Source organism: Mus pahari, chromosome 17, assembly GCF_900095145.1.
Source record: "Mus pahari chromosome 17, PAHARI_EIJ_v1.1, whole genome shotgun sequence".
Lineage (NCBI taxonomy): Eukaryota > Metazoa > Chordata > Mammalia > Rodentia > Muridae > Mus > Mus pahari.
This window is the reverse complement of record NC_034606.1, coordinates 59,684,956-59,709,355: the sequence shown is the minus strand read 5'-3', so window position 1 is coordinate 59,709,355 and position 24,400 is coordinate 59,684,956. Positions and strand designations below refer to the sequence as shown.

At 41.0% G+C, this 24,400-nt stretch overlaps 1 protein-coding gene across 1 annotated transcript in view; it reads right to left on the bottom strand.

The window, feature by feature from the left end:
* The window catches only part of Tmem117 (transmembrane protein 117), a 437,088-nt gene that overhangs the window by 65,319 nt on the left and 347,369 nt on the right, over window positions 1-24,400 (bottom strand). The window contains exon 6 of the mRNA XM_021216188.2: window positions 12,679-12,838. Coding sequence (XP_021071847.1) covers window positions 12,679-12,838 — 160 coding nt within the window. The remainder of the gene's footprint in view (window positions 1-12,678; window positions 12,839-24,400) is intronic.

Below are 24,400 nucleotides of genomic sequence, written 5' to 3'. Positions count from 1 at the left end.
TTATGCCATAATACTTTGTTTTAAGGCATTCTCATACTTTAATCTTATTTAACTTAAAAAAATAAATGTACTAAGCTATTTAAATCAAACAGATTAAATATATGGCAAGCATCACAGCCATAAATACCATGTAAAAGGACTATTTATCAAAATGCAGTTTCATCAAAAGGAAATATATATATATATACATATTTTATTTCTTCAGTTTCTCTTTCTCTCTCTACACACAAAGATACATATTCACACAGGGACACATATATCAGGGGTAATATAGATACGTACAGAATAAATGTGAAAGATTTTAAAAGTTACCCAGTTTCACCACATGCAATGCATTTTGAAAGCTGAGTACATAGTGAGAGCATTTCTGAAGTTCCCGCAGTATACACCCCTGTAACTCAGCGTGAGTGCAGCACTCATTTATAAAAGTGAGACCTGAGAACATTGAGCTCAGAGGCACCGTGGTGAGGCTCAGTAAGAAGTTATTCTTCTAGAACAATCCTACCCCACTCTCCAATGACCCTGCTGCCACTAGAAGCTGATAGAGGTGCTGAGAGCCAGCAGCTTTAAGCCGCAACCAGAAAGTCCTACCTCATGTGGCTATGACAGTGAGGAACATCTATGAGGGTGGAAATCACTAGATTCTAGACACACTGTGCACTACTGAATAAGAAGCTTCGGGGCTATGCTAACTAGAAACTGTAGCTGTGTACAGGGTGTGGTGATTCTAGGACCACGGGGAAGAGAAAACCCACTAGTGTAGTACTCTGCTTGCAGGGAATAGCTGTGGCACCCCGTTTCCCAGACTGCAACCTTATCTTCCATAACGGCATGGTACCTTACCTTAGAGAAGTGGGAAATGGCCATTTTAACACAAAAACTGACTGAGGAATAAATTAATTTTCTTCCATTACTGTTGTATAATTTCATTTTAGGCTTTTGAGATAAGGTCTTACTACATGGCCTCAGATGTCATGGAGCTCGCTATGTAGACCAAGCTGACCGCAGTGTTGTATAATTTTAAGCTCTTTTTGTCCATTCACTATCACAAAAATCATGAAATAAGTGTTGGGAAAAATTTGGAATCGTATACTTGAGAGAATAAATTCCTAAAAAATGAAGTGACTTAACCAACTTCATTGGTCACTAAGAAATATAGACTTCTGGAGTCTGATGTCAGAATATTCCCATAATACTCTTGACCCATCAGGTGCTTTATTGTGTACATGTTACAATCTGATATTCCTAACAATACAGGCTTCCTAAAATGTATGTATTTTAGAGTCCAAAAAAAGCTGTTTTTGTAATAATCATTTTGCTGATTCCAGACTCTCTGTATGACATGAAATATTCTTGCTAGCAAAATTATAAATAATGGCATCCATTTATAACTAAGGTTTTGACGTGCTTAAATATAGTTCATCTAAGCCTCCAGGATGGCATTGGCTCACAGTCAGCACACATACATGCCAGCCTTCATTACCTTTCTCCTCTGCTGTCCCCTCCCATGTTCCCTCCTCTTGCCTCCCCTCCCCTCCTCTCTCAGCTTCAATGTGTTCCCTGGCAGTGCTCTGCCGCCCAGAAACTTTGGTTGTCACCTACACTGAGGGGCATCACTGTGGAGTCCTGGTGTTGGAACTATACTTAGATATACTAGATGCCCTGAGCCTGTCGCCGAGCATCACTCCCCTGGCCTTCTCCTCATGTCCAGCTCCTGAGGAAATGGGACCAGGTTTGGAGACAACCTGCAAGATCCAGGTCCTCGTCAGATCTACTGAGTGTTCATGTTGTCTGTTGGAGTTATAGACCCTCCCTAGGCTGCTACATTTGTAAAAATCAGGATGTGAGGAAGGAATCTTAAACGCTCCCTCTACTCTCTAAACTTCGGTCTAAAAATAGATCCCTCTGAAAATTTAAGGCGTGAGTTTAAAATAAAGCTCCTGAATTTCAGAGGATTGTTGGACTGCTTCCACGACGACTCCTGGCTTACAAAATGTGTTTTGTAGTCCATTCTTTGATTTTATCAGCATATCTTTAAACTTAGTTTAAGAGCTCATAGAAAGATTCTAGATCCCTTGCACCGTCTAATGAATGTACTAACAAAGAACTGGACCATCCAAACTGGGAGATAATATCTTGAGATGAGTGTTGGTTGTTAGGATTCACCTTTAGCCTCACATGTACAATTCTGACCTCAAGTGCAGCCACAGTATGAGGCAGGATCCTGCCCTTGAAGACGCATGATAGAATATGTGAGTCAATAGGGCACACTTAACCCAGTGTAGTAGTGGTACAGGATAAGCCATAGCTACTACACACACCGCACACACCATGCTCCATAGTAGAGAGGATTGGGGTTAGAGCCGAATTACCCTCTCAGGGTAATGACCAGACTGATGCCAAGCACAGAAAATAACACATCTTTCAGGCTAACACAAATCTGATAGCATCTGTAACTAGATTCCTCCAAGTAGCCATAGTAAAACCACTGTTCGTTTGCTATTGTGTAAAATCCATGTTACAGTTTCTAAGTCATGATCTTGTTCTCTTTAAGAAACACCATAGGGACTGAAAGTTTTGAGATAAGATTTGAATGCCTTTATTTCCCATTTTCTGAATCAAATCTTATATTCATCCAAGTTACATTCCTCCCCCATTTTGAATGATTTTTCCCTGTTTCCAATTACCCCTCACAGAACTAACTAGCCATTTGAAAGCTGCCCCATATTATATATCAAACAGATTATTAATTTCATTTTCAACTGAATGCACTTATTACTGCACTACTCATGATACAATCCTAGCATACACACACCCCTGCAGCCATGTTTTAGTTTGCAGTCTATTGCTGTAATAAAGTAATGTCCAAGACCAACATGGGTTTATTTTACATACACATCCCAGGTCACCGTCCATCACTGAGGGAAGCCACACAGGAACTCAAAGCCATGCTTACTAGCTTGCTCAACCTGCCTTCTTCACCAATGCCACCTGTCCAGGAGTAGCACCGACCCCAATGGGGTTCTACTCTCACTTAGCAATCAAGAGAATGCCACACAGACTTGCCATCGGGCAATGTGACATGTGACAGGTATTTTCTCAGTTGAGGTTCCTCTTCCCATTTGACAGTGACCCGGGCACCTTATAATGATAATGACAATCCTTCTAGCTCTCCTATGAACTCCTGCTAGATACCACCAACACTGTGACCTCTGTCAAGACAAAGCTATCTCTTGCACACCGCCCACTGGGGCAGACCCCTTCATCCTGTGCAGACATAACTTACTAGTTAGTTCTACTGCTTGGAGACCAATCGCTAGAGCTATTCAGTGTAGGATTCCCTTCTACCACTTTCACTGAACCATCCCTCTCCCCACTAGATCAGAAGTTTTGTGGCAAGAGCAAAATAGTGGCAATCAACAGAGTGAGAGTCATGCCCCATGGCTGTGTACAGTGAGCAGAGTGGGCACTTAGTACAGATCTAGGTATTAATACATGTGCAAGCCCTTTACTTCAGGTCACCCTTGTGACTGAAGACAGAAATCACGATCATGCTGTTTTCAGATCAGTGTGCAATGATTGTGTAGAAAGCATGGTGATATAAAGCATGCATGAGGAGAAAGTTCAAAACACTTGGGAGGAGTTATAGAAAACACTCCTAAACCCCAAAGAGCACATTAAGCCAGCTAGACAGACACACTCTTACACTGCTCTGTGCAAATTTCCCATAAAGCAAAAGCAGTTGGAGATATTTATTCTGAAATATAATTCGCTTTATCAAAGCATCATGGCTATTTCATGAAAATAGATTTATGCTTGCTTCTCTTGCCTATGTTATGAAATGAGTACATCACACACAGTAAGCTTAGAGGAGTGTTCTGGTAAAGTTGGATCAATATGAATTTTAAAACAAAGACTTAACAAAATCCACAATGTGCATTTTTAACTGTCAGCCTGCTTCTCAGAACTGCACATAAAACAGAGAACACATATTTCAAACCAGTTACATAGGGAAATATTTGTAGAATGCAATTTTCATAATTAGTTTTTAGTGAATTAAGAATTGTTTCTGGGGTAATGTTACTTCTATAATTAAATGCTTTCTGGACAAAGAGTCTTTTGAAATTCATAACTGTGTAAATTATTCATATTTTATTTTGATATCTAGTCACAGTAAGACGCTTCACTATGAATGACCTAAGATAATATTACCATTTGTTCATGCGTGCACTGTTTATGAACAGTTTACCTCTTGAAATACCACACATGGTTTGGCTCTTGTGAAATAATGATATTTTCACTCTGTTATTGATTCTTCCGTTCAGCAAAATAGTTATGACATAGCACAATGAATTAATAAAGATGAACAGTGTAAAAAATAAAGACTCTGGTTAAACAATCTCCCTTCTGGAAAGGTATTTGAGGAAATACTCGTTACAAAGATAATAGACAAGCATATAAATAAATTTCAAAGAGGAACATTAAAAAGATATGTCAACCATTTGAGAATTTACCAACTCCTATCCTTTGAACTTTCTTTTTCTTAACAGTGTCTCCTCTGCATGGCTTCTCATTACCTGGTGCACATAAACCTAAGCTACGTATAGATTTGTGTACACATACATACATGTGGGGGGGCTGTATATGTGTCTTTGTATGTGAATATCGGTAGGCTTCTAGCTTCAACTTCTAGTTCTTTCTTCCTTTGTCTCTGTTAAAATATCACTTTATTTTATCTGGCATATAATAATTATACATACTTACAGTGTTTATTAGACATTATAATATACATATAAATTGTGTGATTATTTAAATTGAGCTCACTATGTCTTCAGCTCACATGTGTACCATTCCTTTATGGTGAGAACCATCCAAATCTACTCTTGCCAGCAATTGCAGAACACATAATACATTTGTAACTATGGCTACCATGTTGAGTAATAGACCCCTAAGGCCTGCCGCTCCTGTCTAACTGACATGCCCTATTCTTTCACCAGCATCTGCCTTTCCCTCTCTACCCACCAGTCATACTTCCACAAACCACATATTTCATCTCATCTTTTGTCTTTGGTCAAATGCTCAACCATCATTCTGACCTACTCCCTGAAATTTTAAAGTAGATTATTAAGTTTAACAAACATTTTCAAGTATCTGTAATATTATTGGGATCACGCACCAGGGGGACACAGAAATGAAACAGATGTGACTCTCGCTTTGACGAGTTCACCAAATGGTTGGGGAACCATCACAGCTAGAAATGCTGCCAAAGTCATCTGGGGGAATCCTTTCAGCCTCTCCTTAAAGAGATCCTGTTATTTTTTATTTCTATTAGGTAAATGTTTTCTGTGTGTTTCTACTGCTGCTATGTTAGTGAGACCCTAATGTGTTATATATAAGAGACATATATACATATATACATATCACCATGTAAACCTACCCCCTTTTCCTACAGAGATGGGATCTTACTGTTTGTGTCTGGTGCTGGGTATGAAACCTAGGGGTCTACACATGCTCAACAGGAACTCTGCCACTGAGCTACAAGCCTAGTCTCTTGACTGCCTTCCTTTAATATGGCTCATGCCTAAAGCATTCTAGGGAAACTTTCTTAGAACAATCATTGGTTTGAAGCACATATTGCTTAGAACTCAAATTGGCTCATCCTTATCCTTAGGAAGCTATACAAACTTTTCCCATATCTTGTGAATCCTATCAGTGATATGACTTCAGTGTGATGCATATTTGCACTATTTTGGGATGTCTGAACACTCCCTCAATGTATAGTAAATCCTTCTGAGCACCGATATTGAAGGAGAATTCCACATAATATTGAGCCATAACCAACCAGGATCAGGCCTGCTTCATTAAATACCCAGTCTCCAAATCCCACAGGTATGAAAGGTCACACCCGAGGTTGCAATCCTGGAAGCCAGATTTTTGTGCCCAGACTCTTCATGGTCTTGCTCTACCACCCAGATGACAGCTAATGGTTAACTAAGCAATGCTAGCTTTGGGTTCCACTAGCGACTAAGCTGTATAAGTGCACCTATGTATACATTAACAGATACCCTCCCATTGCTTCCTCTGCTTCTTGTGTACTTGTTAAGCAGCTGCCATTAGATTACATCAGTCTAGTTAGCAATTTAATCGTCACTATAATAGTCCCTCTTAGCAACTCACTGGAGTCCAGTTATGTAAAGCATCTATGAGTGGAGAGTACAGATGAACACTGGAGAATGGACATATGTCATCAGGCTTGATGGTCTCTGCCATTGCCCACCCCACCCGTTATTGCTCCCCACAGACACTGGAGAATTCTGCTCATTGTTCCTTCTTTTTGGTTCTTCACACGTGTTTTTCTATTCTTCTTCCTGCCTCTTTCTATCTTCTCCCTTCATTTTCTTGTCTAACACACACACATACACACACACACACACACACACACATACACACATACACACATACACACACAGACACATACACACACAGACACACACACAGAAACACACAGACACACACACAGAGACATACACAGACACAAAGACACACACAGATATACATATAGATACACACCCAGACACATACACACAGAGAAACACACAGAGACACACAGACACACACAGAGACATTCACACAGACACACACAGAGAGACATACACATACACACACACAGAGATATACACACACACAGACACAAAGACAAACACAGACACACAGACACATACAGAGACATTCACACAGACACACAGACAAACACAGACACACGCAGAGACATACACACAGACACACAAATACATATATACACAAACAGATAACACACACATACATGGACACACACAGACACAGACACACATACACACCCAGACACACCTGCATACCCACCCACAGATTCACACACAGACCCCCACATACAAACACACACACACACACACACACACACAGATACATACACATACACAGACATACACAGAGACACACACTATCCCTTATTGTATGTAGATGAGTTTTCTTATCACCGTTCATGTTAGATACAGAAATGCCTGGAAGAGGAGCAGGGAAGGATTTCCAAAGTGCAAGAAGCACTGCTGAGCCCTTTTTACTCAAAGAATTCTAAATAATGGCCATCCTCCCTAAAATTAACCAGCCCTCCACTCATACTTCCATTAAACAGTAAAGCATACTATGCGCCCATCGGCTCTGTAGATGGTACCCTTGGGATCTTTCAACCCCATTGCCTCTGTCTTCTTTCCCCAGACGCACACCACGGATGATTGTGCTTCCTATACAACCTGAACAGAGCGGATCTTATTGGATGGCAATCCCACTGCCCTAGAGAACACAGTCCTTGATTGGTCGCCTATTTCGTCTGACCATCCTCTGCTCTCATTGATTCCTTGAACAGCCCCTCTGTCTACCCCTGTCTACACTCATCTTTCTTTAGGGAATTCTTCGTACACTTGCTGCTTGTCTATTCTGCAATCTGTTTCAACTGCTTTGGTCTTCTTTTATCAACTGATCAGAAAGAGTGGGCTGTGCACACTGCAAACCAAACACTCAAGCAGTGAAATGAGCGAAAACAGAGATTAAATGATGTCACCAGAGACAGTAAAGGGATTGTGGGATAAAGTTTCTTAAGACAGATATTCTTTTTAAACTATACTTGTGTCCTATAACACATTGATCTTATGAGTCATGCAGCAATTCCTGGAATCTGCTTTTGTCTTATTTCTGATTACCAAAACCACAAAGAATAAACAAGTAGTTTTAATGATGAATGTAGAAAATCCCATTTCATGAATATACACAAAGTAATTCTATTTCCTCCAAGAGATGCAGTCTTGTCTTACTCATTTTCTTAAAAATGAAACCTTCGTGGAAATAGTACCATATTCCTAGGGCTGTAGTGAGCCTGGGGCAGAATCCATGCTTAACACATAGTAGCCCTGGCTTTAACCCAAGGCACTAGGTAGGAAAGTCTAACCCTGTATTTAATTTCTGACTCAAATGTGACACCATTTTTCTGTAGTGCAGTTGGCAATCGCCTGCCTTTAGAAAAGCCGAGAATCAATTTCTTTTCGATCATTTAAATGTTCTAAAAGGCTGGAGCTCTTAAGGAAAGCAGCCTTTCCACTTCCCCGATTTTACTAATTTTCCATTTCTCTTTCATCTGAAGCACAACCACGGCGTGAATTGGCTCACGATTTGGTTGGCCATGAACTTGTGAGGACACCTGTATGCTGCGCTTTCTTTCAAGTGCCGGGAGCACATATGCATTCTGAGACCATTTCCTGAGTTAGCACCCTTTGCACATGTGCTGGGTCCAGAACTTCTGTGTGAGGACCACAAGACTTGGACCTGAACTTCTATTTGTCCATCCTTACCAAGCAAGTATTATGAGCCACACCTATGTACTAAAAGCACTGCAGTCATGAGTGCAAGGAACACAGGAGCAACGAAAAGGGAGCATGATGGTCTGCAGTCCGGTGCTGTGGGAAGGCCAGTGAGAAGGTGATAATGTGCCTTCCAGAAGGGGAACTATCATCCTCAGTGCTCAGCAGAGCAGGGGAGACAGTGTCCGGCCAGGAGAAAGAGGCCCCTGGATATCCTGGGAATGAGCATAGAGGGATGAGGAATGAAGACTTTCAGTGTGGGGTGGGGTGGAGCACAGGACACACAGGAGGAATCACAGCCAGCGCCACAGTGGAGGGTCCTGGGGGTGAGGGATGGGCTGGGAATTTCATTCTGGAATCAGGAAGAGCTGCTGGTAATGTTTGTGGCTGAGAAGTAGCATTTAAATCACACATCCTTTCTTCTTGGAAGATCCTGAAATCTAGAGGATATGGCAGAAGAGAAGAGGAGGAAGAAGGTCCCGTTGGTTCTTTTTAATGGTAGAGAAGAGACTCCATACTGGGATAAAAGCAGAGTAAGGAGAAGGAAGTGTTGGAACACAGAAGATGGAGAAGGATTCATCTGTCAATCGCACGGAGTGACACGGGGTTGGAGGACAGAGCAAAGGATCCAAGGGTTCTAATTCTAAAGACTCGTCTCAACGCCTCTTCCTCTTAGTAAATGTCTATAATTTGAGTTTTCAGAGCTCAGTTTCTTCTTTTCTTTCAAACTGTATCTCTATCCCTGGTTCTTCATTCTCCCACACTGACCTGTCATTTGGGGATTGGTGCTGGACAACCTCTAGAGAATCAGCATGGAGCACAGGTACTACTAGACAGCGGGGTACCCTCAGGGGTGGCAACCATGACCCTCACCTTGTTATAAACTGAAAATTGAGTTTCTGGGCTAATATCCACTGATTAGTGAGCGCATATCATGTGTGTCCTTTTGTTTCCTCACTCAGGATGATATCCTCCAGATATATCCATGTGCCTAAGAATTTCATAAATTCATTGTTTTTAATAGCTGAGTAGTATGCCATTGTGTAAATGTACCACATTTTCTGTATTCATTCCTCTGTTGATGAACATCTGGGTTCTTTCCAGCTTCTGGCTATTATAAATAATGCTTCTATGAACATAGTAGAGCATGTATCCTTATTACATGTTGGAGCATCTACTTGGTATATGCCCAGGAGTGGTATAGCTGGGTCCTCAGGTAGTACTATGTCCAGTTTCCTAAAGAACTGCCAGACTGATTTCCAGAGTGGTTGTACCAGCTTGCAATCCCACCAGCAATGGAGGAATGTTCCTCTTTCTCCACATTCTTGCCAGCATCTGCTGTTACCTAAGTTTTTGATCTTAGCCATTCTGACTGATGTGAGGTGGAATCTCAGGGTTGTTTTGATTTGCATTTCCCTGATGATTAAGGATGTTGAACATTTTTTTTTTAGGTGCTTCCTAGCCATTCAGTATTCCTCAGTTGAGAATTTTCTGTTTAGCTCTGTATCCCATTTTTTAACAGGCAGAATACCCAAGATACAATTCACAAACCACATGAAACTCAAGAAGAAGGAAAACCAAAGAGTGGATACTTTGCTCCTCCTTAGAAGGGGGAACAAAATACCCCTGGGAGGAGATACAGAGACAATGTGTGGAGCAGAGACTGAAGGAACGACCATCCAGAGACTGCCCCACTTGGGGATCCATCCCATATACAATCACCAAACCCAGACACTATTGTGGATGCCAACAAGTGCTTGCTGACAGGAGCCTGATATAGCTGTCTCCTGAGAGACTCAGCCAGTGCCTGACAAATACAGAAGTGGATGCTCACAGCCATCCATTGGACTGTGAGGGTCCCCAATAAAGGAGCTAGAGAAAGGACCCAAGGAGTTAAAGGGGTTTGCAGCCCCATAGGAGGAATAACCATATGAACTAACCAGTACCCCCAGAGCTCCCTGGGACTAAACCACCAACCAAAGAAAACACATGGTGGGACTCATGCCTCCAGCTGCATATGTAGCAGAGGATGCCCTAGTCAGTCTTCAATGGGAGGAGAGGCCCTTTGTCCTGTGAAGGCTCTAAGCCCCAGTGTAGGGGGCTGCCAGGACCAGGAAGTGGGAGTGGGTGGGTTGGTGAGCAGGGGAAGTGGGGAGAGGATAGGGGGTTTTCAGAGGGGAAACCAGGAAGGGGGATAACATTTGAAATGTAAATAAAGAAAATATCTAATAAAAAAAAAGGAAAAAAATAAGCCCTGCAAATCATAGAAGCTGCTTTGCTGTGGAAGGGGAGCAAAGACTTGGTCTGTTTTCTATTGACTGGGTCTCCCTCCTCTTTGAAGAGACAATGGCGCCCTTCCTCATGGGATGGTGGCAGTGTCCCTATGAAGGGGACATGCCTTCCCCCTCTGATGAAACCGCACTGGCAGGCTCCATATTACTTGCAGCCAACATGGTTGAAATTGAGTTATTCCTCAGCGCAGACATTTCATCTTGTCAACTGGTCTCTGGCTACTCTGGACACGTCAGCATTTTACCAACTGTATATTTTTATGGGTTAAAAAAAAAATTTAAAAAAGCCTAGAAGGCCTTTCGTGTTTCAATCCTGGTTAGCTTTCCCTTCATCTGCTTGTCTTTATTGAGCACTTTTTGAACGAATCTATGATTTGTGTAAATTCTAATATAGTGTTTTTCCACTGGATGTCCGTGGCTTTTTAGTGATTTACTTGGAGGAATACTTAAAATTTGCATGAACACAGAAGAAGGGAAAACTTGCAGTGCCGTTTGTTCGAAGAAGGAGCAGAACCCCAATCTGCACAAATCAAAGGTGGTTACAGTCTACTCGGCTGCCTGTACCTTTGACTGTAAATGGGGTCAGGGGAGTACCAGTGGGCCAGTTAACCGCATGAGAGTTTAACATTGGGAAGATAGTAATTAGGAAACAGAATAAGATAAAATGGACTTGTTACCGGAATGCATGCTATATTATTGTGTAATTGTTAAAAACTCAAATTGGAGCTCTGTAGACTATGTCCTGCAGCTAATGCGATACAGAATAGAGCCCACCAATGATACCTAACCTCATGCCCAAGGCTCTCTCCACCACACTGATGTCTTGCAGAAAAGGAAAAAGACACATAGGTGTTTCCAGAAGACACAAAAGTTTTCAGGCTTCTGCCTTCAGATAGTTTTAAACTATAATGTATTTTAAAGTACAGCCCATTAGAAGCCGAGATACACTGTAAGTACCACATGGAAGCCAATGCCCAGGATATGTAACAAAACAAAACACTATTGTTCTGCTTTTCAGCAACACAATAGATCTCATAAAGGCCCCTCTTTGCCTCTAGAAACAAAAAAACCAATCTGCTATCCTGCAAAATCTCACATAAATTCAGAACACAATGGAGTTTCCTTCCCCCTTGGCAATGGCAGCCATTGTGCTCATGACTTATAGAGCCTCAGGAGGGAAAACAAAACTGCCTTATGAAAGCAATTTGAAAATGTCTAGCAAATGGATAGACATTTAATGAGCAAGATAAAGCACTGAGAAATAGCAAATGTCTCCTGTCTCTTTCAAAAGAACACTCCTACACTCCAAACGCTCACTCCAGCGGCCATCGCAGGCAACACTCACTAGCACGATGATGTTTTACAAAAATATCTATTGCTAGGCAGGGCAGAAATACTGTTTGTGTGAAATGGAAGTGTCTCTGGTGACTACTGAAAGTGATCATTTCCATAACCAGAAAAGCAGTTTCTCACTACTCCTTTCAACGCTGGCAACCCCGGGTTGCTTCGACAATGGCTTTTCTCTGCGTTTGATAGCTTTCTACCATTTTGATCTTTGAGTTCTCTGCTTACCAAATGACAGTTTGGGGTGGGGTGGGGTGGGGTGGGGGCTTCTGTTTTTGTCTTGTTTTGCTTCCTGCATTATCCCTGCCTAACAATAATAATAATAACAATAACAACAACTACAACAACACATTTCCAGGCCCCACCTAACAAAACTGATAAAATGAATTTTCTCCCTGTCCCTCTCCCTCTCTCCCTCTCCCTCCTTCTCCCACTCTCTAACACAGATACACATAAACACACACACACACACACACACACACACACACACACACACACACACACACACTGTCTCTTCTGCCCAGGAAACTTGCAGACTAGAGAAAACCCCATTAATCACAACCATAATTAAGTTCTCTAGACACACAGAGCACATGTTTACACCGAGAAGAAAGCAGAGACCAACTTCAGAGAGAATAGAGAACATGGACACTCACCTGCATCACGATAAGGAGGTCAAAGACCAAGATGAAGGAAGCAAGGAAGGCTCGGGAAACCTCATCACTGGGCAAAAATCCACGGTTCAGTTTGTCCCAGCTGATCCAGTCGGTCGTGATGACAAGTACCACCACGGAAGTCAGGGTGAAGAGAACGGTCCTGCAATGAAGAGGCACTCATCACACAAAGATGCTGATGCTCACGAGGGCTGGCTGTCTATGCTCCACTAATGTCTAGAAATATCCACCCCGAAGTGCAGTCGCCAATGGATGAGAAAAATATGTCAACAGGGTATTTTCTTTAAAAATCAAAACAAAACAATAAACAATAAACATGGTAGTAGCATCTCTTCCAAGAGATCCCCTGAAGAACATCATAGATTGTGAAAGAAACACTAAGAATAAAATGATTACTAATAACCTTGGTTAGTTTAATTAGTTAGCGTCCTGGAGAAAACACTGTATCTAGTTTTCATTATGTTCCCACTTTTAACTGAGGTCCTAGAACAAGTGTATGTGAATACATAGGTGACTGGGAAAAGGTGAGTGGCCCCTGAATTCCACTGGCTCTTCCACTTAACCACAGGCAGCTAGCCTCTGTCCATCCCTATAAATACAGAGAGAGTGTGTGGAAGGCCTGTTGCCTCAGAGCCATTTCCCACTGAGCACAACACATTCCCTGTTCTTTCTCACCAGTCTTCATAATGCCCTTAAGATATTATGAGTTATACTTAGAATTTAGTATTTGTTGAAATTAAGCTTTCTATAAAATAATCAAATTAGCTTTTTTTTATATTAGCATTAAAAGTAGTCTTGAAATGTGCATGCTGAGACAATCTAGAAGAGAATTGTCTAGACTGAAATTGGACTTGTTATGCTATCACTAGGACATCAACTGAAACTATGTAAAGAAGGCACAATTTTTCTTAGTAAATTTAATCAGAAAGAAATAAGTACAAGGAAGAAAAAAGAATAAGCAAGAATAAAAGAAGTGAAGGAAGGAAGGACAGAGGGAGAAAGGGAGAGAGAGAGGGAGGGAGGGAGGGAAGGAGGAAGAGAAACAAGAAAAATATGGATATAGAATAAAGTCACAGGATATATACCCATTTTGTTCACAATTTTTAAGTTAATATTTTATTAACTCTTTGAGAATTTTATACAAGATTTTAATCATAGTCACCTTCAAATCCATCTTCTCCTACCTACATACTTTGTCTTCAAGTTTTCTTTTCTTTTTTTTTTTAATTTGTTTATTTCTAAAAACCACCAAAAGATTGACCTCAATTTGTGTAGCCTAACTACTTTGGGAGTAGGGCCTGCCTTGGAGTTGGGTCTGCCCTGGGGTTAGGCTTGCCCTGGGGTTAGGTCTGCCCTGGGTTAAGTTTGCCCTGTAGTTAGGTCTGCATTGGGTCTGCTCTGGGCTTAGTTCTGCTCTGGGGTTCCCATCATCAATAAAAATTGATTCTCTTCTCTGAGCAACGACTACATGCTATGACTCCTCAACTGGGCTGGGATGTCATCCCGCCCAACCTACTCCTTCAAGTTGGGATTTTGTCTGTCTTGAGCTTGAACAGGCATTGTATGCATTGTGCATACAATGTGTGACATTGGTGTTAGCTTAACACATGTAACTGCCCTGTTGTGTCTAGAAAAGTGTTTCCCGGAAGTTGGCCCCCCGCAGTGCTCCTACAAGCTTCTGCTCCCTCCTCTGGGAATCTTTCTAGCCTCGAGGAAAGGCTATGATATCCAAAACAATGTTTAATAACTGACACCTCAAGATGAGTAATAAGAATCTTCCTGGAAGTCTCTTTCCATTGCAAAATGGGTAAAATCTGCACATTAGATTTCTCAAAATTTTCTTGCTCCTTTTCTATGAGCTCCATCTAAAGCAAGTCATAGTTTGATAATAATGAATACAAAATATTCCCTACAGATTTTTCTACCCACAGATAGAAAAGACACATTACATCTCTAAAATTTTGAATAATGGGCTGTTAAATAGAAATTTAATTTTTTTCTACTATAGTAAGCAAACGTAAAAATCCACCCTGAGATACTTTGGGTATCACATGTAGGGGGCTTCCAGTAATCACCATAGAGTAATCAACACCTGGGTGTATAAGATTCCTAAAGGGCTGTGATGTGTGATACCACAGCAGTTACCATTTTTCAACTCAAAGTAAAAAAACTAGAGACAAATAAGAGAAGGGATTCTAAACAATTCAGAGACATGGAAATTAAACAACATGTTCCAGAATGCCAGGTGTCAAAGAAGACACTGGCACTATTAGGAGGTGTGGCCCTGTGGAAGTAGATGTGTCACTGTGGGCATAGACTCTCATCCTAGTTGCTTGGAAGTCAGTCTTCTCCTAGCAGCCTTCAGATGAAGATGTAGAACTCTCAGCTCCGCCTGCGCCATGCCTGCCTGGATGCTGCCATGCTCCCGCCTTGATGATAATGGACTGAACCTTGAACCTGTAAACCGGCCCCAGTTAACTGTTGTCCTTATAAGAGTTGCCTTGGTCATGGTGCCTGCTCACGGCAGTAGAGCCCTAACTAAGACACAGTCTGTATAGAACAAGATTAAGTAAAGGACTGAGTCACTAATCAGAGACCGCTTATACAGATGGAGCACACGACTTCACAAGGGAATGACACCAAGTCATTAGGAGGGTCGTAGTCACCCCTTCCCAGATATTCTGAATATTTCGGAGAAGGAAAAACTTCTTAGCCCAATTCATAAAACAGCATTCCTGGATAACAAGGTCTGACTGACTGACTGACTGACTGACTGAATGAATGAATGAATGTTACAGTCATGGTATTTCTTTTTTTTTTTTTTTTTTGGTTTTTCGAGACAGGGTTTCTCTGTATAGCCCTGGTATTTCTTAATGGCAATAAAATCCTAACTAAGACAGTGTGCATTATACTCAGTGGAGAACACTTAGTTTTTCCTTCACAGGAACAATACAGGGAGCCTATTCTCATTACTTCTCTTCAACAACATAGGAGTATGGCCAGAGGAGTTAGGCAAAGAAGATAAATAAACGGCAGAAGAAACTATATTATCTGCTTTCATTTGATATGCTTGTATATTTAGAAACACTAAAACATCGCAAACTGTTTTAATTGGAAATGTGAGTGAAGTTGGTGGATAGAGAAGTCAACATATAAAATCAGCCATGTGTCTCCACACTCACAGCAAAATATCAGTGTGATTGTCAACTTGACTATACCAGGAATGAACTATAATCCAGAACTGGAGGGCTCGCCTGTGATCCAAATCTTGAGACTGGAAGACACGAGTTTCTGACCTGGATCTTGGCATGGAGATCTTAAGGCATAGTGGCCATGAAAAGCTTAGGCCCAGGCAAGGTAGTACATGCCTTTAATCCCAGGAGACTGAAACAGGGAGATCTCTGAGTTCAAAGTCAGCCTGGGACAAAGCAAGTTCCAGATCCAGGCATAATGGTACACACCTTTAATCTGGGCCACACCTTCTGCTGGAGGCCTACATAAGGACATCTGAAGAAGGAAGATTCACTCTTCTTCAACTGCTTGCACTTACTTGCCACCACATCTGTTGGAACCTCCTTTTACAGAAGACCAGCTGAAACAACCTGCCTTGTGGGACTGAGCAACTACTAGATTCTTGGACTTCTTACTCACAGCTGACCATTGGTGGGTTAGTTGGACTACAGACTGTAAACCTTCACAATAAATTCAATAAAGAGGCATTACATAAGTTCTATGACTCTAGAGAAACCTGACTGATATAATCAGTAAAGAAATTAGGAATATAATTCTCCCAATAAAGACTCAAAAAGAACAAAAATACCTAAAATTAGGTTTAACCAAAGAAATAAAATATCTTTACACTAAAAACCTGAAGATGCAAATGAATGGAAAGATATTTTGTATTCATGTATCAATTAAACAGTTCAAATGGTAATATACCACCCAAATGTCTCTACTCATTCAAAGTAATCTCTATAAAGATTCTAATGGTATTGTTTTCACTAAAATAGAAAAACAACTCTTGGTTCACATGGAACCATTAGAGAAATCAAGGAGTAAGAGGAATTTTGAAAAGTAAATATGGAAGCACCATATTTCCTGATTCAATATTATAATATAGAATTAATTTATATGAATTAAATTAATTTTTACTAACAAGATAATTTGTATATGAACATATCCATGGACATTCTTTATAAAACTGGACAGACTAGAAATAAATGCTCACATATATAGTCAGCTAAGTTTTGAGGGTATTAGTAGGAATACACAATGGGGACATGGTAGTCTTTCCAATAAACATACAAGAAATAGATGCCCATGTGCAAAGGCTGAAACTGAACCCTGCCTGAAACCATAAAACGCCTAAGAGGAAACAAGAAAAAGCCTTCAGTACTGGTTTTGGAAGTTACTTCCTAGATCTGACAACAGAAGCACAGAGAGAGAATAAGATGACATCAAACTGGGGAAAATGCGTAGCAGAGGAAACATCTGGAATGGAGCAGCAACCAATGAAATGGGAGAGTACGTCAGAAACCTACACATCCGCAAAGGGATCAATACGCAGAACATAGAAGCACAGAACTTAGAAGCACAGAATCAAATGAGGTACCAGGGAAAGATCCCAAAGAGGCATCTCTCAGGAGAGGACACACAGATGCTCCGCGGGTGTAGTTTAGCCTTGGCATGAGGGTTTGTGCCTAGTCTTAGGGCATCTTGTTATATTCAGTTGATAGCCCTAGGAAGCCTGCTCTTTTCCAAAGGGAAACAGGAGTGGATCTGGGGGAGAGGGGAGCTGGCAGGGGTGGAGGAACTGGGAGGAGTGGAGGGAGGGAGACTAAAGGCAGAAACAAGTGAGAACTATGGTGAGATATTGCTCACACCTGATAGGATAACTCGCATCAGCAAGATGACGGTAACCGTCAATACCAGAGATACTGGCTGGCTGATGTGGAAAAAGCAACCCTGTGCGCTGTACGTCCCCAGATACGATCCCCTAACAATGTACTGGTCTTAAGAGCACTTTGTAAATGTTTTCCTGGCTTTGTTGTGTACTTCTCTTTTGACAAAGGGTATTGCTACGGATCTCAAGAAACCGTTACTGGTAACGTTTTATTGCTCCAAGGGGAAATTAAAGGAGGTATTCTGCCTGATATTTAATTTTTAATAGTACAAAAGGAATAAAAATGGCAATCATTAAATATGCATGCCTACAGCTCAAAGAAAGGGCCCTAAAAATAAGTCTTATGAGGACCTCGAAGAAGAGAAAGAAAGGGAAACAAAGCACATTAATGACTTAAACCGTCTCTAAAGCCACGCTGAATGTGACATACACAGATACGTGTCAATCACCAAGAGCCAAACGTTAGAGGTAATGCCTATCTGCACATGCGCATGGGATGCACAGGGCCCCTTTCTCCCACCACTGCTTACAAAACGGGCTTTACCACACTGATAATTGTATCTCAACTACCACCAGTCTTTAAAAGAAAAAATAAATGAATAAATGACTCGATAAGGTTAATTAAAAAAAAAAAAAAAAACACTTTTATATGAACCTGCCGTGAAGGAAACGTGAACAGCACTGCATGTCTGCTGCCACTATATGTGGTTTATAGAATGCAGGGTGTGGGGTTCATGGCTTTACATAAATAACTTATACCACCCACACCACACCCTGCTATCACCACCCCCAATTTACGATTACAAAACTGAATCCTGAATCACAGAGCATTTAAATAAACTAACGCACACTAACCACAACAAAGGCCTTTGGAGGTCATATAGAATAAGAGAAGTGACCCAAGAAGGCCCCATCCCAGGCTGAGCCAGGATGCTGTCATAAGCTGTCCAAGGCACTGTCTCTCAGTGGGAGCATTCGTTTACCGCTTTCCTGTATTACCTTTGTAGCCAGAAGCCATCTGCTTTTCTTTTTCATTGTGAGTACAGTACTGTGAAATCATTCCAAAGCTTAACTTTGAACAGTAAAACACAAAAGCCTGACAGGTTCTGATAGGAAACAGTTAAAAGCTACTTCTTGTGGCCTTAAATATCCAACCCTGTGGAGGCGAGCCATCAGAGCAACATCCTTGGGTTCTTGTTTAATCAATGGTTGAGATCAAAGATATTTACTGTGAACCGCCGGCTCTGGGGAGCTTCCATTTCTCTCTTTAAGGAGTATGCAATTAAGCAATTATCTGGATTATTCTCCATCCAGACCGTACCCAGTGCCAGCATGACATACTGGCTCATCAATTCTATCCTCTCTGGTTTCTGGCATCCATTCAAACGGAAAGACCTCATACATAATTATCAGCTTGAGAGGTTAGTCTTCTCACTTTCACAACTTCAAATTTAGTTTCTGTCCTTTCCATCATAGCAGTAGCACTGGTTTGTTTCTTTTACATTGTTTTACTTCGTAAAATAAAATCCAATTGTATTGATTCCCCTGTTGGTTTCCTCCCTGGACTTCCCATGAACCTACCCATTGTCCACTCCCAAACCCATAGCTTCTTTTTCTTTGACTGTGACCTGCTGCTCATTCCTCATGCTGTTACTTGCACAGGTAGGAGTTCAGGGCTGACCAATTGGTACGGGATAACCAATCAGGCAGCTTTTCCCTTTGGAGACAATGTACCCCTCTCTTAGCATTTCCCAGTTGCCTCTAGTTCTTCCTCTAGGGCTGGGGACCCACCACATTCCCTTTCATGTCGTTGGTGTCTTCATTGTTTAGGTCTTGATTAGGCAGCCATGTTGTTGAGATTTTATTGGATGAAGCTCCCCTGTAGTGTATTGGAGACACAATTTCACAGCAGTTGACCTGGTCCTCTGGCTTTTACACTCTTTTGGTCCCATCTCCTGAGATGTTTCCTAGGCCTTAGGGACATGGGTTGTACTGTGGTTGTATCAGTTGGGGTTGGCACCATGCAATCGCTTGCATTCCTTGATGAAGGATGAGAGCCACACTTATCTCCAGGTATAAAGACAAATACTTGTAATGCACATAGGATTCATGCTGCCTTAGTGAAGTGGTGGTAATGGGTTTTTCTCCAACATCCACAACCCATAACCTCATTAGCCCCAAGTAGTTGACTAGGTACCAGTACCAGTGGCAAGATATATATATATATATATATATATATATATATATATATATATATATATACACACATATATATGCCATATAAATATATTTATATATTTATATAAATATATTTATATAAATATATTTATATAAATTTTAGGTAAGTAAATAATTCCTGATAGTTTTTTTTTTCAGATATCCTTCCTGTTATTTTATGAATTGGAATAATGCAGGACCAAGAAGGTTTGAAGGGGCTTTCCTAGTCCGGTGGTTCCCATTCTAGTGTAGGGGAACCATAGCATTGATTTTTAAAGAAAGGTCAATTCACTTGTGCTTGTTCGGGATATTCAAGAAGATGATTCCAGGAGGCTGTGGCACTTGCTTGTGTCTCATAATCTGCTAGAGGGAAGAAATAAAGAGTTCTATCTAGGGGCTGGGGAGATGGCTCAGCAGTTAAGAATGCTCATTTCCTTTGTAGGGGACCTAGGCTTAGTTCTCAGCACCTATATGACTGCCCACAACCATTTGTAACTCCAGTTTCAGGAATCTGACACAATTTCTGGTTTCTTTGGGCCCCTGCACACATAAGTAGTGCGCATACATACATTCAGGCAGAACAGTGTGTGTATGCATGCTCGCTCTCTCTCTCTCTCTCTCTCCCCCCTTTCTCTCTACACACATGTGCACACACACACATACACAACTAAGAATAAATAAATATTTAAAAAAATAACAAGAACATTCAGATCTAGGACACTAGGACTTTTCAAGTCAAAATTGTTTCCTCATCAGCAAGAAATCTTCAGAAAGTCTCATTAATTTAGTACAACTAAATCTCAATGACAAGAAATACATTCATCTTGTAGCTTAGTCAAATGTCTATTATATATGGTGATTAGATATAGATAGTACACATAAATAAATCCATGCTATCACTAAAAGATGGTGTTTTAAAATGTAACAAAGTTTTAATGGTCCAAGTGTGCTGATGCCATTTGCTTTCCCTCCGATAAGCACCTTAAGGTAGAGTTATCAAGTAGTCGCACAGCTGGAAGTCAAGCAGATGTCAAGTGACAGAAGAATTGGGTGTTGAGTTTGCCTAATTCACAAAGGGCTCAGTCATTCAGGGCTAATTTTTATGCAGTTTTATTTTGATTGCACAAATAACAGGCATGTACAAGGTCACCTTGATAATATAAGTTGTAATAGAAAAATTGCTAACATTTGACCTAGCAATATCATGTGATCTAATATAATAAATATACTTTAGTATATTAACCACTACTAATATTCCAAATATGTAATATTTTAGTTTACACAGGAGTATTATATTTCTTTCTAATTGTGCTGTATAATTCATATTTTCCTAAAAGATTTAAACCCAAATACTTCATTCTGAATGTTGGAATTCAGCACAAATAATTTAGATTATATGTCATATCATTGAGAAACAAACTGTATACCCTATTTAAAAGAGAGGTTTAACCACCATTTCAATGAAGAATATAGAGAGAGACATATATATATATATATATATATATATATATAGTTTCACATTTCAATATGCTAAATACATAAAAACCGATATAGCAAAGGAATTGAAAAGCAATTAATATTATAAAGTCTATGTTTTTATCAAAGATTAAAATAAATCAAGACAGCCCACACAACACAACTTTCCTTCATTTTCCACTGTGCAGCCAAGAGACAGATCAAACCTACAGTTCCCCTCTGAGCATGAAGGGCCCATCACAGATGGCCATGGGAGAATGCCAGCTCTTTTCATTTGTTTTAATTATCAGTGTCGCCACTGCAGCTCCAGTAAGAAAACCAGTCGCCATTTGCTTGATCAAAGCAGCCCCTTTTGAGCCAGGTGAGCTGGCTCACGGCTACAGTCCAGCTGATGGAGTCAGGGCCCCCCTCAGAAAGAGCAACCTCTGGGCTCCTGCATTTGAGACCAGGAGCACCATGGGAGAACAGAGATAAACGCTTGCCGAGTGACCTCGTGAAGGAGTACAGCTGCTCCATATGGCTTTCATTAAGTAAAGCTGCTGCTGGTTATTGGCCACTCCGAACACATTCATTAAGATGAGATCCCTGAGAAGGGAGATGCAGTCAAGTCATCTTGCTTGTGGCTCTGTTGGGACCCAGAGCCTGTACGGGAAATTATTAGATTCTAATGTTGTCTATTAAACTATACACTGATGCATTATTTATCTTTATATCTCTCTATCACTTCATCAAGAAGTACCTGAGCACCAGCAGGAGCTCAAACGACACTGAACAAATTGAAACAAAATAACACAGAAACACTTGTTTCCGGAAAGCCAGAAGTTACCTCACAGTACAGCATCTGGCCACACAGAATGTGATGGATGTGAATGGTGCCTTGGCATCCCGATCTACATAAACAATGCTGACTGAAGTCTCTCAGAACCCACCGTTAAAACCTGCACATTGGCAATTCGACAAAAGAAGCAACAATCACAATAGCCTAGCCATATTCCTTTGATTGGCTTGACGTCCTCTGATTATGCTTGGGGAGTGTTAGCTGTTTAATCAGAGACATCTGAAAGTCACTCATTCCAATGTTTGGATGATTCCACTGAGTTGTATTGGTCAGACAGAACCATTACATCCTTTATAGCACATATTTTAAGTATAAAATATAAAATATTTACCAGACTGGTTAGTAATAATCCACACGTTGCTAGTACTGCAGGAGTATACTCAGTGATTTAAGCTGGGTAGAAAATGATTGCCCTTTACTCTTCAGCAGATGAGATACAACCCTAAACCATGATGCTATCCCTGGGGTTTACAGAGAAGAGAATGAAGCTTGTGCAATGTAACGTTAACTTAGATGGGTCTAGGGATCTGACTCAACTGGGAAAAGGTTCACCAAACACACACAAAGCCCAGAGTTTGGTCTACGGTCCTCTATCAGCCAAGCATGCTTGCATATGTCTGCCTAAATCAGAAGGTAGATGATTGAGGAGCAGGAGTTCATAGTCATCCTCAAGTATATAGCAAGTTCAAAGCCACCCTGTGCTTCATGGAATAACCTGCTTCAAGAAAGCATGCAGGTTAGATGCGGCAAGTGAGGATGTTCATCCTGTGTGACTGGCAGTTGACTTTCCAGGCCAGCATCTCTTACTGCTGAGTTAGCTATGCTGTGCACAGTAAATGATCCATCAAGTCAACAGAGAGAAAAGTGAAACATTTGTACCCCAGGTATAAAATATCCTAAGTTCAGAAATAGAACCCAGGAGAAACATAGAGCTATAGTTATTAATGACAGATAAGGCCAATAAAGACTTCAGTATTGTTTAATTAGAATAAAATGACATCTCTAGCATTCCAGACCTAGTCTTCACTTTTCAAAGCGGGGACTGGGAAGTTTACACTAAGCACACTGAACTAAATCTTTTGTTAACTTGGCTTTCAAAACGGAAAACCAAAAGACAAAGTCAGGGTGCTGTTAAGTGGAGACAACAGAAGGAACCTCCTTCGCTTAAAGGTTGAATAACTTTCTATATAGGGTTAAAGAGGAATTTCTCCTAGTAGTTTGTGATTTTATAAAACTAAGGTGTGTGTGATTGAGTGAAAACCAATGAGTGCAGTGGGTTTTAGATTTCATCTCAAGCATCTCTTAAAGAAGAAATATTTGTGACAGATTTTCTACAAAGAAAGTGATTTTCGTAGTTTCTCTTTAGTACCCCTAGCATGCAAAAAGTTTCTTATGATCATAGGCATATGATGTAATGACGAGGAAGGAACTACAAATCGTAAAAAAAAAAAAAAAAAAAAAATCATATAGAAGAAGACTAAATAGACTAACTATACAACAGGAGCCTGCATAGCTCCTCAGGGATCGAATACTACAAGTATGTGGTCATGCTCCTGATCCCCCAGACCACCCCATGGCTGTTGCTGTACAGAGAGAATACTTCATTGCATATTACTATTCTTGGAAAGACTGAAAATCCAAAATACAACTTCTACAGACGCTTTCCCACCGTGACTCTATGATCTGATGTAGAATAATCAGAACTTGAGCCATCAGAGGTTAGAGACTATCTATGATGTAGAGGGCAGGGGAAGAATCTGAAACATTATCAGGTGGCTCCAAACCCCACAAACAAAACAGGGGTTTTATGGAATAAAGACCAAAGATGGAGTAATCTTGAATATATCCTTCTTAAGCATAAGACTGCTCTAAAATGGCAAATGTACTGTTCTATTGCTATGAAAGAACACCATGACCAAGGCAACTCTTACAAAAGAAAGCATTTAATTAGGGGCTTGTTTCCAGTTTTAGAGGGTTAGTACATTATCATTATGATAGGAAGCAGATGGGCATAACCCTGGGGCAGCAGCTGAGAGCTTTACATAGCAATCTGCAGGGGAAGAGACAGGCAGGGGAAGGGACAGGCAGGGGAAGGGACAGGCAGGGGAAGAGACAGGCAGGGGAAGGGACAGGCAGGGGAAGGGACAGGGAGGGGAAGGGACAGGCAGGGGAAGAGACAGGCAGGGGAAGGGACAGGCAGGGGAAGGGACAGGCAGGGGAAGGGACAGGCAGGGGAAGAGACAGGCAGGGGAAGGGACAGGCAGGGGAAG